The sequence below is a fragment of the Oryctolagus cuniculus genome, chromosome 20 (assembly GCF_964237555.1).
Source record: "Oryctolagus cuniculus chromosome 20, mOryCun1.1, whole genome shotgun sequence".
NCBI lineage: Eukaryota > Metazoa > Chordata > Mammalia > Lagomorpha > Leporidae > Oryctolagus > Oryctolagus cuniculus.
Window position 1 is genome coordinate 9,759,912 of NC_091451.1, and position 18,349 is coordinate 9,778,260.

Sequence of the window (18,349 nt, forward strand, 5' to 3'; positions counted from 1 at the left end):
AGAAAAGAGCTCATTGTTAATGCCATAAGAAAGTTCATCTTCATGTGTGTGTCCCTTCTATTGTAAATTTTGGGTGGTATTATTCAAAAACCATGATTTTTACAGTTATAATGTTCAAAGAATTCATAATGACTTTTATATAACAAAATGACCTCAACTCCCAATTTATGAATTCTTACTCACCCTTTGAGCCACCCTAACACTATTCCTCTCACTCTAGATCTGACCACCTTCAATAGTACCCTTCTACTACAAGCTGGAACTCAAAATTCTTGAACCTCCTTCAAAATACAGCAGCAACCTACTTTCCCTACATAGCATCTCTGACAATTCCACAGCACTCCATGTCGCAGACTCGTACTACAGCTACTCTGTCCATCTACCAATAGTTTCCTGGGTTCTGAGAGTGAGAAAAACTTACGTTTAAAATTTGGCTCCATTATTTACTAGCAATGTGATCTTGGGTACAACATGTAAACTTTCTGTCACTCTTCTCCACAAGAAAAATAAGGATAAAAATGCCTGTCTTTGAGCTGCAAAAATTAAATGACATAATGCATGTACAGCTCAGTCTAGTACTTAGTAGGAGTCTATTAACATTTTCTATTTTGATTAACACAGGGAAAGTCAATACAGATGTCAGAAACATCTTCAAAAGAATAAAAAACACAAAGCTGAGAGCTATGGAAACAGAATTTTAAAAGGAAGCTTTATTTACATGACAACAGTCAGAATAATGCCATATAACCAAGTGGTAAAGCCACACCCTACCAGAAACAAAAGGGTCTAAAACCAGTGTGGCCTTGGGCAGTCTTGTGGCGTAACAGGCTAAGCTGCCACCTGCAAGGTAGGCATCCCATATGGGGACTGTTTCAAGTCTCACCTCTTCTACTTCTGATCCAGCTCCCTGCTAATGTGCCTGGGAAAGCTGCAGAGGATGACTAAAAGTACTTGGGCCCCTGCCACCCATGTGGGAGATTCAAAAGAAACTCTTGGCTTTGGCCTGGCCCAGCCATGGCCCTTGCAGACATTAGGGGAATGAACAAGTGGTTGGAAGATCTATCTCTACCACTCTCTTTCTGAAACTCTCCTTTTCAAATAAATAAAATAAATCTTTTTTAAAAAGGAGTGGGGGGAGAGGGGCAGCACTGTGACACAGCTGGTAAAGCTGCCACTTGTGGCATGAGTGTCCCATATGGATAGCAATTTGAGTCCCAGCTCCTCCAGTTCCCATCCAGCTCCTTGTTAATGTGCCTGGGAAAGCAACAGAGGATGGCCTAAGTACTTGGGCCCCGGCACTCATGTGGAAGACCCCTAAAACATCACCTCTCTGTAGCACAATATAGTTACTTTCTACTCCAAGCCCTCATTATTTCTCACCCAAATTACTGCACTGGTTCCTTAAATATGCTTCCAGGTTTTAAGTATCTCCTCTCAATACTCCATATCATCAACACCCTATTCCCATTTGCTCACCATTGGCCAAAGAATAAAATCTTTGACAGCCTAGTTTAAAAAGCCCTCCTTTTTTTATTTAAACATTTTAGTTTTTTTTACATTTTATTTATTTACTTATTCAAAAGTCAGAATTACAGAGAGTGAGAGAGAGCGAGAGACAGAGAGCGAGAGACAGAGAGAGATCTTCCATCTTCTGGTTCACTCCCCCAAAAGGCCAAACAGCTGGGGATGGGGCTGGGCCAGGCCAAAGCCAGGAGCCAGTACCAGGAGATTCCTCCTTGTCTCCCATGTGGGTGTAGGGGCCCAAGCACTTGGGCCATCTTCTGTAGCTTTCCCAGGTGCATCAGCAGGGAGCTGGATCGGAAGTAGAGTGCCAAGACCCAAACCCATATGGCATCTTTGTGCTCTAGACAGCAGCTTCACCCACTACACCACAGTACTGGTCCCAAACATTGATTTTTAAATGACTAAATTGTATCTATCTGTGGGGTACAATGCAGTATCTTTATATGTGTGTGTACAGTGCAGAGTCACTATAAGAATGTTTAAAATACATTTTTAGAAACTTCAATATATGTACTATCATTACTATAGTCACCTTGCTGTGGGAAAGATCTCAAAGACTATTCCTCCTGCCTAACTGAAATTCCGTACCATTTGGTCACCATCTCCCCATTCCCCAAACAACCTCAACTCCCACCTCTGCTAACCATCACTCTACTATCTACTTCTGATTTCAGTTCTTTTGGATTCCACACACAAGTGAGATTGTACTGTATTTGTTCTTCTGTGCTTATTTCACTAAGTACAGTGTTCTCTAAATTCATTCCTGACAAATAAGACTTTCTTCTTTTTCAAGACTGAATAATATTCTATTAGGTAAACATACAACATTTTAGTTTTCAATTGGTCAACTGATGAGCACTTACATTGATTACATATGTTGGCTATTGTGAATAATGCTACAATGAACAAGAGAGTATAGATAGACATCTCCTCAGCATATTGATTTCAGTTCTTTTGGATATATAACCAACAAGTACAATTATCGGGCCACATGGTAATTTTATTTTTAGTTATTTGAAGAACCTCCATTTGGTTCTTCAGGTGATTGTACCAACTTACTTTCTCACTATAGTAATGAGCTTTTCATTACTTATACTAAAATACCTAGGAGAAGCTACCTATGAAGAAAGAAGGTTATTACACCTGACAACTGGAGGCTCACAATTCAAGATCAGCTGATTCCTTCAGTCTGGCATCTGATGAAGGCTGGCAATAGTGGAGTGTGTGTAGATCATATAGTGTTCTAGGAAGCAGAGATGGCAGCTAGACCCAATTTTTTTTAAGGATTTATTTATTTACTTTGAATGTCAGAATTAGAGGGAGAGAGAGATCTTCCATCTGCTGGTTCACTCCCCAGATGGCCACAAGAGCCAGGGTTAGGCAGGCCATAGCCAGCAGCCAGGAGCTTCATCCAGGTTTCTGACGGAGGTGCCAGGGCCAAAACACCTGGGCCATCTTCTGCTTTTCCCAGGACATTTGCAGGGAGAAGGATTGGAAGTAGAATAGCCAGGACTTGAACTGGCACCCAAATGGGATGCCAACGTTGCAGGCAGTGGCTGAATTCACCATATCATAACACCAGCCCCCAAAATCTTTTTTATATAACCAACCTTCTCAAGTGTACCACCTTCCAAGGGCACACTTAATAACATACAGATTCCCCCACTAGGCCCCACCTCCTAGATGTCATAATTAAAGTCTCCACCTTTGACCCATTAACATAAGATTTTTTGGACCAAGTCCCTAATATATGAGCCTTTGGCGACCCCCAAACTATTATCCAAAATATGACACCCACCAACAGTGTCCAAGGGCTCCTTTTTTTATACTCTATCTTTCATCTGTTTGAAAACAGCCATTCTACAAGTGTGAAGTTATATGTCACTGTAATCCTAATTTGCATGTCCTTGATGATTAGTCACACTGAGTACTGTTTCATTATCATGGTAGCTATTTATATTGAAAAAAATAAATTCTTCTTTTGACAAATGTCCATTCAAGTTCTTGGCCCATTTTCTTAATCAGGTTATTCTTTTTATTGAGTTCAGCTTCTTATGTATTTTGGGGACTAATCCCTTATTAGATGTATGACTTGCAAATATTTTCTCCCACTTTGTGGGATGTGTCTTCACTCTGTTATTTTTTGTCTGATGTAATCTCAATTGTCTGTTTCACTTATGTTGCCTGTAGTACTACATATACTCCTTCACCTAGGTCCAGCTTGTTTTTCAAGCCTTATCTTTAGTCGTTTCTCATGTTCCTTCCACCTGTAACAGACTACTTGCTCATTCTCCAATATGCCCAGTGTCTTTTTATCTCTATGCCAAATTTTTATTTTGCCCTTTCTACCTGGCAAACTTCTATCCATGCATTAAGTTCAAACTGAAATGTCATCTCGTCTCTGAATTTCACCAAATTATATCTTTATTTCCCAATGCTGAATTCTTATTTGTATATCCACAGTATCTTACAAATGCTTTTAATTTTTATAGTTTATATAATTATCCCCCCCTTTAGAGTCTGAGCTTATTAAAAGCAAATATCATATATTCCTAGCAGTAAATGAATTTACATAAACAATAAGTATTGGCTGAATTTCAGAAAATAAACTATACATCCATGAGTTTAAGACTCCAAAGTCATCAATATCTTCAAATACAGTAGAACCACTTTTTTCCCAACATGGTCAGGATTTGAGCTGATTACTTAGAAAAGTCTGTTAAAGGTAGGATACATATATTCCTTTTCTCTCTCTTTAAATACTTCTAACTGAAGACATACTGTAAGTCATTCTCTAACTTGGTAACATACAGTCAAGATTTAGTCTTTTGGGTCAGCGCTGTGGCGTAGCAGGTAAAGCTGCCGCCTGCAGTGTTGGCATTCCATTTGGGCGTCGGTAAGTGTCCAGACTGCTCCACTTCCGATCCAGCTCTCTGCTATGGCCTGGGAAAGCAGTAAAAGATGGCCCAGGTCCTTGGGCCTCTGCAACCATGTAGGAGACCTGGAAGAAACTCCTGGCTCCTGGCTTCAGATTGGCACAGCTCTGCCCACTGCGGCCAACTGGGGAGTTAAACCAGAGGATGGAAGACCTCCCTCTCTCTCTCTCTCTCTCCTTCTCTAACTCTGAATTTCAAATAAATGAATGAATATTAAAAAAAAAAAATTTAGTCTTTAATTGCTCTGTTTCTTTTACTTTTTTAAGATTTATTTATCTGAAAGGCAGTTACAGAGGGAGAAAGGTTGATTCCATCTGCTGGTTCACTTCCCAAATGGCTTCAACAGCCAGGGATGGGCCAGGCAGAAGCCAGGAGCCAAGGACTCCATCAGAGTGTCCCTTAAGGTGGTAGAGGCCCCAGTTCTTGGGCCACCTTCTGCTGCCTTCCCAGCCATTAGCAGGGAGCTGGATCAGAAGCAGAGCAGCCAGGAACTCAAACTGGTGCTCCAATGGGATGGCAGCACCACTTAACCCTCTGGGTCATGATGCTGGTCCCTCTGCTTTTTTCTTACATAAGCCATAACTCGTATTCTTTTTTTTTAAATTGATCCAAGAATGTACAAAACAGACTCTTTCTGGAGTTTTGCAATTTTTTCCCCAATGTTATACACTATCTAATTAATTTATATAATTGCAATCTCAAATACAACTGACATAAGGAAGCTTTGGTTAACAGTGCAAATAACTTGGTATGTAACTGAGCTGGTGGGAGTTGAGAAGCGTGCTGATGACAGCTTCTAACAGACAGCATTCACCATGCACTCATCTTGTGGATGGACTGAGCTATGTCAGTTACTCCAACAAGACAATGAAGTGGAGGCTGGTTAACAGACTTCACACGCTGCATCTGAAAACGGTCTTGACAGAAATATAGATATAGCAGAATTGCTTTCAAATTAAATGCTCTGAGCCACTTTCCTTATCTGCTTAAGAAAATATTACACATTATATAACCCTAATATCTAGACGTGTTTTTGCTTGTTGACCGTAGTTCCCACTTCTTGATAGGAACCCAGCTTTACCAACAGGTCCTCAGTTGTTCATACGTTCAAATGAGCTCATCACACAGCAAAATAAGAAAAAAGGAGAAGAAATTTGCAAATCATAGCTCAATCACAACCTTATCCCAGAATAAAGATTCCCCTTGTGGGTCATCATTTAAACTTGTTTCCCAACTCCTTTGTCCAGTTTCTTTTAGTTCACCTAACTGCCTGCTTAAATTTGTAACCATGGGGGCCAGCACTGTGGTGTGGTAGGTTAAGCCTCTGCCTGAGGCACCGGCATCCCGTACGGCCACTGGTTTGAGTCCCAGCTGCTCCTCTTCTGATATAGCTCTTTGCTATGGCCTGGGAAAGCAGTAGAAGATGGCCCAAGTGCTTGGGACCCTGCACTGGCTTGGGAAAACAAAAAGAAGCTCCTGGCTGTTGGCTTCGGATCAGCTCAGCTCCAGCTGTTTGTGGCCATTTGGGGAGTGAACCAGTGAATGGAAGACCTTTCTTTCTGTCTTTCCCTCTGTCTGTAACTATGCCATTAAAATAAATAAATAAAATCTTAAAAAAAGATCTGTAACTATATATTCAATTTGCACCACAACTTTATAAATAATCTCCCTTCCCTCTATTGACTGATTAGACTTTTGACTAACTGCATTGCCTTTTGAATATTTGTAAGCTTGTTTCTTTCTAACTGGAATTCAACTGCTTATTTTATACTTAATATCTGTATCAATCCAGATTTCTACATACATACGTACTTGTCCAGCTTTAACAGATTTCGGTTTTGTTTGATCTTTTCAATCTATATCTTAACTTTCCAACTCTGACTTGGCAGTACCGATTCTACCTTTTTTACAGCTAAAAATCCATAACCACTCATGGATGCAAAAATTAAATACAAAGCACAGCAAGTGCCATTAGAATGAAAAAGCAGTAGCTCTAAGGAATAAGATCCTAGAAAAATCCAAAATTATATTCTGCACATGTTTTGCTATGGCATAACAAATGAAATTTAGAAGAGATTTGATAATAGCTGAAACAAAAAGATTTTCTGGATTGTCTCAGGAAAGAAATTAGAATATTCATTCCTCGGGAATTTGAATTTTCTTTTTTTTTTTAAACTTTTATTTAGTAAATATAATTTTCCAAAGTACAGTTTATGGATTACAATGGCATTTTCTCCCCCATAACTTCCCTCCCACCCACATCCCTCCCATCTCCCACTCTCTCTCCCATTCCATTCACATCAAGATTCATTTTCAATTATCTTTATATACAGAAGATCGATTCAGTATATATTAAGTAAAGATTTCATCAGTTTGCACCCACATGGAACATAAAGTGTAAAATACTGTTTCAGTACTAGTTATAGCATTAATTCACATTGGACAACACATTAAGGACAGAGATCCCACATGAGAAGTAAGTACACAGTGACTCCTGTTGTTGACTTAACAATTTGACACTCTTGTTTATGGCATCAGTAATCTCCCTAGGCTCTAGTCATGAGTTTCCAAGGCTATGGAAGCCTCTTGAGTTTGCTGACTTCGATCTTATTTAGACAAGGTCATAGTCAAAGTGGAAGTTCTCTCCTCCCTTCAGAGAAAGGTACCTCCTTCTTTGATGGCCTGTTCTTTCTACTGGGATCTCACTCACAGAGACCTTTCATTTAGGTTTGTTTTTTTTTTTGTTTTGTTTTTGCCAGTGTCTTGGCTTTCCATGCCTAAAATACTCTCATGGGCTCTTCAGCCAGATTCGAGTGCCTTAAGGGCTGATTCTGAGGACAGAGTGCTGTTTAGGACATCTGCCATTCTACGAGTCTGCTGTGTATCCCACTTCCCATGTTGAATCGTTCTCTCCCTTTTTTATTCTATCAGTTAGTATTCACAGAGACTAGTCTTGCTTGTGTGATCCCTTTGGCTCTTAGACCTATCAGTGTGATCAATTGTGAATTGAAATTGATCACTTGGACTAGTGAGACGGCATTGGTACATGTAATCTTGATGGAATCCCCTGGCACATTTCTAACTCCACCATTTGGGGCAAGTCCGATTGTTCTTTCCTTTTGTTCATTCTACCCTAATAAAATTATTAACTAACAGATGATATGTATATAGCTTTCTTTCTGGCTAAAGTGTTACTGCCTCTATTCATCATATTTTTTGTAAGACAAAATACTACTTACTTAAAATGACTTCAATCTGACAATGATACAAGTGCAAAATAAAGAATTTAGGTAAGCCATCTGCTATCATAGCAAAGCCCATTAAGAAATTTTTATGTGAGATGTTCTCCTAGACAAGCAATAAAAGTACAAGTTTCAAAGGCTAACAGGTCAAATTAAAAACATACCAATTTCTTCTACTTCTTCGAGGAAATCATTGTATTCTCTTAGACTAGGAAAGTCTTCTTCCCTTTTATTGTATCTTTAAGAGAAGAAAAATAACAACCTATTATACATCATTGATTTGGATACTCTCTGATTTGCTTATCCTTACTTAATTCATACATGATACCCAGAAAAGCACTGCTTATGTAAAACACTGTTATTTTAGACACAAGGTTTGTAACTAGACCAAGAACACTACTCTTGAATTCATATTACTGCAGAAATGGTGCAGAATCAAGAGAGAAGTAGTACAATATATAAAATCTTTGTAAAATTTAAGGGAAGAAAAACTAGGAGCTTGAAGGATTGGGAAATAAGCATAAACAGGTGAATCATAGAAAGAATTGTTTACTTCCTAGATTAACTAATTTTCAGAAAACTAAAAGTTAATTCAAAGGAGATTATCTCATTGCTTTAAGATAATTATGGTCTGGAGAATGCTAGCTCTGGAAAATCTGTAGTATTACAATGTACCTATGAAGAACTAGAGAGTGCAAGAATTAATAAAGCAAAAAAAAAAAAAAAAAAAAAAGAAAGAAAGAAACCATGAAACTAATAACTACCTTCCAGCAGCAATCCAAATATTACAAGACATTGATAAGATATTATTAGCTAGGTGCAGGCATTGTGGCACAACAGATTAAGCCATAGCCTGCGATGCTATAACCCATATCAGAGTGTTGATTCAAGTCCTGGCTACTTCACTGCCCATTCAGCTTCCTGCTAACCCATCCCAGGAGGCAGCATATAATGGCTCAAGTGCTTGAGCCCTTGACACCCACAAAAGAAACCTGGATGGAGTTCCTGGCTCCTGGCTTTGGCCTGGCCCAGACCTGGCTATTTCACATATTTGCGGAATAAATCAATGGATGAAATATCCATCTCTCTCTCTCTCCATGTCACTCTGCCTTTCAAGTAGATGAAAATAAATAAAACATGTAAAAAATTGCATAAAAGCTAAAAGGATGGGGCCAGCACTGTGGCATAGCACATTAAAAACCCAGCTTGCAGAGTGAGCATCCCATGAGTGTTGGTTCTATTAACAGCTGCTCCACTTTGATCCAACTCTCTGTTATGGCCAGTAGAAGATGGTCCAAATCCTTGGGCCCCTGCATCTTCATGGGAGACCCAGAAGAAGCTTTAGGCTCCTGGCTTCAGATCGGCCCAGCTCTGGCCACTGGCCATTGCAGCCATTTAGGGGAGGGAGTGATCAAGTGGATGGAAGACTGACTCACACACTCACTCTCTCTCTCTGTCTCTCTCTCTCTCTCCCACTCTCCCTCTCACTCTCTTTCTATAACTCTGTTTTTCAAAACAGATAAATCTTCAAAAATAAAAACAAAAAGGTATTATTGGTTAGGTACCTAAAAAGGGGCTGCTAAAACATTGATGACCTGGGTTGAAATGTATAGCACTAAAAGAAAGAAAGTTAAACAAATATATTAATTATTTTAACTAAGAAAACAATGGTATCTTATAATAAAAGGATAAAATGACACCTGAAACTACTAACAAAGAGTAAAATAAAATGTATACACATGCCCCAACATAAAGTATAGCTAACATATGATTTTCTCTAAACAGCCTTCAAATTTCAGTGTAAATGTTACCTCCTTGGCCCATACCTGACACCACTGCTCCCCACCAACACTCGTCCTCTGCCATTATATTGTAAGCCAGAGTACAGAATTCTTAGCTGTTTTAGTCATCATTTTGTATCTCCTACTTAACAAGCATAACAGTAGTTGCACACAGTACACACTACCAATACATATTGAAGAATAAATAGCAAAGGAATACACTAAGTGTGAAGCCATCAATCAAGAGCTCTTCTTTGATGAAGGTTAGATAAGTGTTACCCACTTTTCTAAGAACTCAATAAATGTTTGTAAAACAAATGCATAGATGAATCTCTCATTTTTCCTTGTCAGTCTGTCCACATTGATATCAGCAAATGATATCAATTACTGAAATAGATGTTAAAGTCCTCTTCGTTGACTGAATCATTCAAACTAACACTTACATCTTCAGCACCTTTTTCCGAATCTCAACCTCCTTGTCAACAGTGGGATCTTCAAAGAGTTGCACCCTGAAGTTGCTCTTTCTGAGTGGAGTACCACATTCAGGACAATTTCCAGCTCCTCTCACAAACAGTAAATCCACACAACTTTCACACCTGTAAGGAGAGAAAGAAAACATAAGGTCTACACTAGTATTCAAAGCCCTGAGAGCGAGCACAGGCAGACGTAAAAACTAGCCACTGTTTAAGATCTAACAAAAAAAAAGTTTTAGAAAATGTTCATTTTTCTCTAGAGCTCACTTGTCAGATAAAAATATGCCAAGAAACGCCAGTTCAGTTTTACAAATTAAACAAATTTATAAATTAAAACAAGTTGAGTAGGGGATTAGGAAGATTCAGAAGAGCCAGACAGACACACTAAAGAGGCACGTGCAAGGTTTTCTATGATCGCCTCCACTCCCAATCCAGCACAAGCTTAGCGTCCCTAAAATCTGAAGTCCAAACTTAAGTACCAACATGATGCAATAAATGCAAAAGTCCATACCATGAAACTGCATCATGCACAAAATTACTAAAAATGTTATATAAAACCACCTTCAGGTTATTTGTATAAAGTGTATTTGAAACATTAATGAATTTTGTGTGTAGATTTGGGTCTCTTATAGACATACAAATATACCAAAATCCAGAAAACTCCAAAATCTGGACACCTCTGAACCCCAGCCTTCCAGATAAGGGATACTCAACCTGTATCATCCTTACCCTAGACAAGAGAAGCCTGAGCCAGGGGCTCCGCAGTTTAGAGAGCCCTGCATACCACCACACTAATACAGACCTTTTTCTCCTTTCATCCTTGTAAGAAAGTTTTCTGAAGGTTCAGATACCAACTTAGCAAACAGAAATTACAGGAGAGTGGTACTAGCTGAATTAGGTCCCACAGGCCAGAGCAAAAGGAACTTAAGAGTCTCTCAGTATGTGTGAAGAAGGGGAAGAATCACACTGCTTCTGCTATGAAAAATCCTAGGAGTAGCTACTTAGCAAACCTCTACTCAGTTAAAATTGGCTGCCAGAAATCAAACAAAGTGAATGCCTAGGCAAGCCAAGTTTCCTGGACAACTTCATCTCCCCTCCTACTCAAAGTCTTGAGTTAGAAAAGCATGGAGCTAGAGCGTAAACCTCTTTGTAACCAGATTCCTGGGGACTTGGTATGATTAGCTTGTGTATTATTTTACATGGATCCACACACCACCCAATCATCCCTGGCATGAACCAAGAGATACACGCTACCATACAAACTGGCAAGTGAGCAGCGTCTAGAAGAGCGGAGAACAATTCCTTTAACCTAGATCGTGGGAGTTAGGCTGCTGGGATCTCAAGACACAGCAGGGGAACTCTGGCTGAGCCAAGGATATAGCTTAACTTAATTTATAACTTAAATATTAAGCATTTTAACAAATATTCAGTTTAGCCTCCAGTTACAATCTTGCTCCACTAAATATGTATTAGGAGACTATAGTCCTAATCATTCTTTTTTATTAAGCAATATTTTAAATTATATTTTTATAATACTGATATCCTGTCTATATACCCTAGAATACATACTTCATGAGGGTCATATGACCTATCATATCTCTATCCCCATGCCAGAGAGCAAGTAGCCTATAAACTTTACTGAACAAAAATATGAGTATAAGACCGAGGGGGAAAATTCTAATAAGGATGGGAAAAGTTGCTTCATCCAACTATGTATTTGACTTACAGAATAAGCTAAATGAGAAGACTAATAAACAATTTTCAGGATTATTAGTAAAATGCTAGCAGTGACTTATGCCTATTTCTATGTATTAGTGTCGAGAAAATACCAGGAAAAAAAAACTCAGTTGTCATTACCAAGATCAACAAAACCTCAGAAAAAACACTTTGGGCTTGGGATGTTTGGGAATGATGCATTTCTGCTATTCTTTGTGGTTAGAGAAAACTGAACCCAACTAACCCCACTACTCTAGTCGAAATAGGCACACTTTATAATTACCATTGACTAAAGATATTTACAAGCAAGGAATAACCTAAAATATTAAAACTATAGAGCCACATATAATAATCCATATTTCAAGGTCTTGGAGACTGAATTCAATCAATAGTTCAGCTAGCAAAGTAATATACAATACCAATATTTCTAAAATTTAAATTGCATATTAGATATCTTACTTCCAAAATCAGTTGTACATATCAATTTCTAAAAAAAAAATCTGCCTTAAGTCATAGGAATTTAAATAGTGCTAAGGAGATTTTAAGATAGTTTATTTTCCTATATGTTTTCCTTTCATGATTTGAACTGCTAAAAGGATACTCTTTTATTTTAGTTTTACCTTAACTAAAAGAGCATCCTTTTAGAAGTTCAAATCTTAAATACAAACGTAAATAAAAGAAAGTTCTACTTCATTCTGTTCTATAATCCACAGGCAATGAGCTATTACTAAATTTATACTGTTTATTTGGCCACATATTTTTCTCTATATTCACACACTATATATATATATGAAAATTGGTCATATAAAAAAGAACAAAGGAAAAAGATGATAATTGCTAGTTCATTTCATGTGGCAAGAGAGCAACCGAAACAGCAGTATGTGGGAAATCTTTTGCCTCCAAGAGTACTAAGAATTTTTTCAAACAAAATCTTGTATTTTGCAGAACACAGGAAAATGTGTGGAAAGAACCTAAATCTTCAATCATTACCATTTCCCAAAAGCATTTTCTTCGTTTTTCTTTTGTTTTTTGGATTTTTTTTTTTAATATTTCTTTATTTATTTGAAAGGCAGACTTACAGAGAGAGAGAGGTAGAGGCAGAGGCAGAGAGAGAGAGAGAGAGTCTTTCATCCACTGGTTCACTTTCAAAAAGGCCACAACGGCCAGAGACACACCAGCCTAAAGCCAGGAGCCAGGAGCCTCCTTTAAGGTCTCCCATACAGGTGCGGGGCCCAGTGACTTGGGCCATCTTCCTTTGCTTTCCCAGGCCATAGCAGAGAGCTGGATCAGAAGTGGAGCAGCTGAGACAAGAACTGGTGCCCATATGGGATGCTGGCACTACAGGCTGCAGCTTCACCCACTACGCCACAATGCTGGCCCCTTTTCTTTTATTTTTAAAAACCAGAAGATTCTTCCTGCTCTCTTCTCTCTGGATATTTTAAGTAGATTTCATTTTCTTTTATTAAGAATATTTAACTGTTTATATGTCTTTAAGATTTTAATCAACCTGTTTGCTTTTCTTTTCTGTTCTGTTATTAAGAATTTTTTTCTTGGGAGTTGGCACTGTGGTGCAGTGGGTTAAAGCCCTCGCCTGAGGTGCTGGCATCCCATAAGGATGCTAGTTCTAGTCCCAGCTGCTCCTCTTCCAATCCAGCTCTCTGCTATGGCCTGGGAAAGCAGTAGAAAATGACCCAAGTCCTTGGGCCCCTGCAGCTCCATGGGAGACCCAGAAGAAGCTCCTGGCTCCTGGCTTCGGACAGGCACAGCTCCAGCCATTGCAGCCATCTGGGGAGTGAACCAGTGGAAGGAAGAAGTTTCTCTCTCTCTCTCTCTCTCTCTCTCTCTCTGTCACTCTGTCTTTCAAATAAAATAAATCTTTAAAAAAATTTTTTTTTCTTATATCTGAGGGGATTTGACTTTTTTTTTATTTTTATTTTTATTTTATTTATTTATTTATTTATTTTTGACAGGCAGAGTGGACAGTGAGAGAGAGAGACAGAGAGAAAGGTCTTCCTTTTGCCGTTGGTTCACCCTCCAGTGGCCGCCACGGCCGGCGCACTGCGGCCGATCCGAATCCAGGAGCCAGGCGCTTCTCCTGGTCTCCCATGGGGTGCAGGGCCCAAGCACTTGGGCCATCCTCCACTGCACGCCTAGGCCATAGCAGAGAGCTGGCCTGGAAGGGGGGCAACCGGGACAGAATCTGGCGCCCTGACCGGGACTAGAACCCGGTGTGCCGGCGCCGCTAGGTGGAGGATTAGCCTATTGGGCCGTGGCGCCAGCCCGGGATTTGACTTTTTAAAAAGCAACTATATTACCTGCAGAATTTCAAGAAGTATTAAAACAGATTAATTTACTTAGAGAAAGTCTTCGTTACAAACTCTATATTTAAGACTGGCTGTGAAGTAAACTAGTTTGATCAACACTTTCTCTTCTCCTTTAGCATGCTGGCTTCTGGAAACAACTCAAAATAGAAGCCTGTGGTCTTGAAAGATTAAAACAGGGGCCAGCACTGTGGTACAGCAGGTTAACGCCCTGGCCTGAAGCGCCAGCATCCCATATGGGCGCCAGTTCAAGACCCAGCTGCTGCACTTCGGATCCAGCTCTCTGCTATGGCCTGGGAAAGCAGTAGAAGATGGCTCAAGTCCATGGGAGACCTGGAAGAGGCTGCTGGCTTCAGATAAGCGCAGCTCCAGCCATTACGGCCAATTGGGGTGTGAACCAGTGGATGGAAGACCTTGCTCTCTCTCTCTTTCTCTCTGCCTCTCCTCTCTGTGTAACTCTTTGAAATAAATAAATAAATCTTTAAAAAATAAAAAAGATCAAAACAAGTAATAATTTCTGTTAAAGAAAAATGTTATTGCAATAAATTATTTCTTACACCTATATGCAATTAATTCTATAGAGAAGAAGCTAGATATTACTAAAGAAGCTGCATACTACACATAAAAATATGTTGCCTCATTTCTTCTGTACCAGTGAATATAGATTGAAAAGCCACAACTTTAAACATTAAAACTTAAGGAATCTTTTTTATTACTATTATTTTCATGTTACTTGAAAGCAGCAGAGAGACGGAGATCTTCCATCTGCTGGTTTACTCCCCAAGATAGTCCCAACCACAGGGGCAGACCAAAGACAGGAGCCTGCAACTCAATGTGATCTCCCACATGTGTGGCCAGGTCCCAGACACCTGAGCCATCATCTGATGCTTCCCAGGGTATGCATTAGCAGGAGACTGGGTAGGAAGCCGAGTAATCATGCACTCTGATATGGGAGGCAGGTGTCCCAAGTGGTGACTTAACCATTGCACTAAACATCGACCCCTAGCAATCTACTTTTTTTTTTATTTGACAGGTAGAGTTATAGACAGTGAGAGAGAGAGAGAGAGAGAGGTCTTCCTTTTGTTGGTTCACTCCCCAGATGGCCGCTATGACTGGCACTGCGCCAATCCGAAGCCAGGAGCCAGGTGCTTCCTCCTGGTCTCCCATGCGGGTGCAGAGGCCCAAGCACTTGGGCCATCCTCCACTGCCTTCCCGGGCCACAGCAGAGAGCTGGACTGGAAGAGGGGCAACCAGGACTAGAACCCGGTGCCCATATGGGATGACGGCACTGCAAGCAGAGGATTAACCAAGTGAGCCATAGCATTGGCCCCCACAAACTATTTTTTTTTTTAAAGATTTGTTTATTTATTTGAAAGTCAGAGTTACACAAAGAGAGAGAAATACAGAGAGATCTTCCATCTACTGCTTCACTCCCAAATGGCCACAATGGCTGGAGGTAGGCCAGGCAGAAGCCAGGAGTCAGGAGTTTCTTCCACAGGGGTGCAGGGGCCCAAGCATTTGGACCAGCTTCTACTGCTTTCTCAGGCACATTAGCAGGGGGCTGGATCAGCAGTGGAGCAGCCAGGACTCAAACCGGCACTCATATGGGATGCTGCCCTTGCAAGTGGCAGCTTTACCTGCTGCCCCACAATGCTAGCCCTGATCCCAGCAATCGTAATTCAACTGAATCATTTGAAAAAAATGTTGTCTTAAATAAGTCAGAAAATTTTACAGGCATAAATCTCCAAAATAATCAGTTATTAATTAAAATTAAAAATAGGAACCGATATTATGGCACAGTGGGTTAACTTACTGGTTAGTTACAACTCCAGTAACCCGGCCAGCGCCGTGGCTCACTAGGCTAGTCCTCTGCCTGCAGCGTCGGCACCCCGGTTTCTAGTCCCGGTTGGGGCACTGGTTCTGTCCCAGTTGCTCCTCTTCCAGTCCAGCTCTCTGCTGTGGCCTGGGAAGGCAATGTAGGATGGCCCAAGTGCTTGGGCCCTGCACCCCCATGGGAGACCAGGAGGAAGCAGCTGGCTCCTGGCTCCTGGCTTCCGATCAGCGCAGCACGCCGGCCGTGGCAGCCATTTGGGGGCTGAACCAACGGAAGAAAGACCTTTCTCTCTGTCTCTCACTGTCTAACTCTGCCTGGCAAAAAAAAAAAAAAAAAAAAGAAAAGAAAAAAGAAAAGAAAAGAAAGCAAGTATCCCATATCAGAATGCTAGTTCAAGTCCTAGCTGCTCCACTTCTGATCCAGCTTCCTACTAACGTGCCTGAAAAGGGAATGGAAGGTGGCCCAAGTGCTTGGGCTTCTGCCACCCATATGGTGACCAGGATGGAATTCCTGGCTCCTGACTTTCACTGGCCCAGGCTGTTGCAACCATCTGGGGAGTAAAAAAGCAGAATGAAGATTTCTCTCTCTCTCTCTCCTTCTCTCTGCCTTTCAAATAAATACATAATTTTTAATACATAAAATAATGTTACCACCATCCAAAAATGAAATATATATGAGGAGTCATAGAAAACACACACAAAAATAAAATCTACTGCATTAGAAAAGGCAGTAAATTTACAAACAGACTTTGTTCCAATAGTTTGCTTACAAATAACACTAGCAGGTCTCAGAATACATTTTCCTACAGAAAGTATGCTACATGTAATAGGCTTTCAACTAGATTAAACTGGTCCACAGAAATATGAACAATTTTCTTATTTTTCTCCCTTCCTCTAACCTCTCCATGAGGCAATGACATGAGGAATTACAATGGAGTTAAAAGAGGGTATCTAAGAGGTTTTTTGGTCCCAAGAAGATAATCAATTGGAATCTTCATTGTTAGGAGGCTTACAGTTGTCTTAAACCTCAGTGATTTTTGATCCAAAACACATGTATATTTATGATTTCGAAACTGAATTTGGGGGGGACATCTGATATAGCAGGTAAGATGGCACTTGGGGCACCCAGCATTCCAAGTCAGAGTACCTAATTCAATGTAGATTCAATCAGAGTACCTGGTTCAATGTCCAGCAACCCTCCTGATTCCAACTTCTCACTAAGGTGCACACTAGGAACCAGCAAGATGATGGCTTGGGTCCTTGCTATCCATGAGTGAAATCTGGACTGAGTTCTAGGCTCATTCAGCACGGCCAAGCCACGGCTGATACAGGTATTTAAACCAGCTGATTCTCTTTCTCTCCCCCACCTCCCCACCCCATCTTTCAAATAAATGAAAATAAATTTTAATTTTTTTAAGATTTATGTGCTTATTTGAAAGACAGAGTTAGAGAAAGAGAGAGAGAGAGAGAATGAGAAACAGAGACAGAAGGAGAGAGACCTTCCATCAGCTGGTTCATTCCCTAAATGGCCACAATCGCTAGACAGGCCAGGAGCCTAGAACTCTATTTGGAACCTGCAAATCCATCTAGGTCTCCCATGTGGGTGGCAGGGGCTCAAATACTTGAGCCAACTTCCTCTGCTTTCCTAGACACATTAGCAGGGAGCTGGATCAGAACTGGAGCAGCCAGGACTTGAATCAGCATTCATATGGGATGCCGACATCACAGGCAGCACCCTAACGCTTTGCACCACAAAGCTGACCCTGAAAATAACAGGTTGTTTTTTTTTTTAAACTCTAAACTTGGGGTTGGCACTGTGGCATAGGTTAAGCCTCCGCCTGCAGTGCCAGCATCCCATATGGGCGCTGGTTCATGTCCCAGCTGCTCCTCTTCCCATCCAGCTCTCTGCTTGTGACCTGGGAAAGTAGTACAAGATGACCCAAGTGCTTGGACCCCTGCACCCACATGGGAGACCTAGAAGAAGCTCCTGGCTCCTGGATTTGTATCAACCCAGCGCCAGCCATCAGGGCCATTTGGGGGAATAAACCAACAGATGGAAGACCTCTCTGTCTCTCCCTCTCTCTCACTGTAACTCTGCGTCTCAAATAAATAAATAAATCTTAAAATAAAACTCTTAAACTTAATAACATTTGATAGAAGCAAATGTAATCGTGATAAAAACAGAATTACCTATTTGTGTATATGAATTTCATGCCAATTAGCCACAGAATCCATTTAACTTTTTCTACAATAATCACTTCTCATTTATCTCAGCAATTAAGAATACATTGGTCGGCGCTGCAGCTCACTAGGCTAATCCTCCACCTAGCGGCACGGCACACGGGGTTCTAGTCCCGGTCGGGGCTCCGGATTCTGTCCCAGTTGCCCCTCTTCCAGGCCAGCTCTCTGCTGTGGCCCGGGAGTGCAGTGGAGGATGGCCCAAGTGCTGGGGCCCTGCACCCCATGGGAGACCAGGATAAGTACCTGGCTCCTGCCATCGGATCAGCACGCTGCGCCAGCCGC

The 18,349-nt window shown here is 40.7% G+C and overlaps 1 protein-coding gene across 1 annotated transcript in view; it reads right to left on the reverse strand.

Moving 5' to 3' along the window:
• The window catches only part of MNAT1 (MNAT1 component of CDK activating kinase), a 224,839-nt gene that overhangs the window by 144,529 nt on the left and 61,961 nt on the right, over positions 1 to 18,349 (reverse strand). The window contains exons 2-3 of the mRNA XM_002719546.5: positions 9,927 to 10,079; positions 7,867 to 7,940 (exon numbers count right to left, since the gene is read on the reverse strand). Coding sequence (XP_002719592.1) covers positions 7,867 to 7,940; positions 9,927 to 10,079 — 227 coding nt within the window. The remainder of the gene's footprint in view (positions 1 to 7,866; positions 7,941 to 9,926; positions 10,080 to 18,349) is intronic.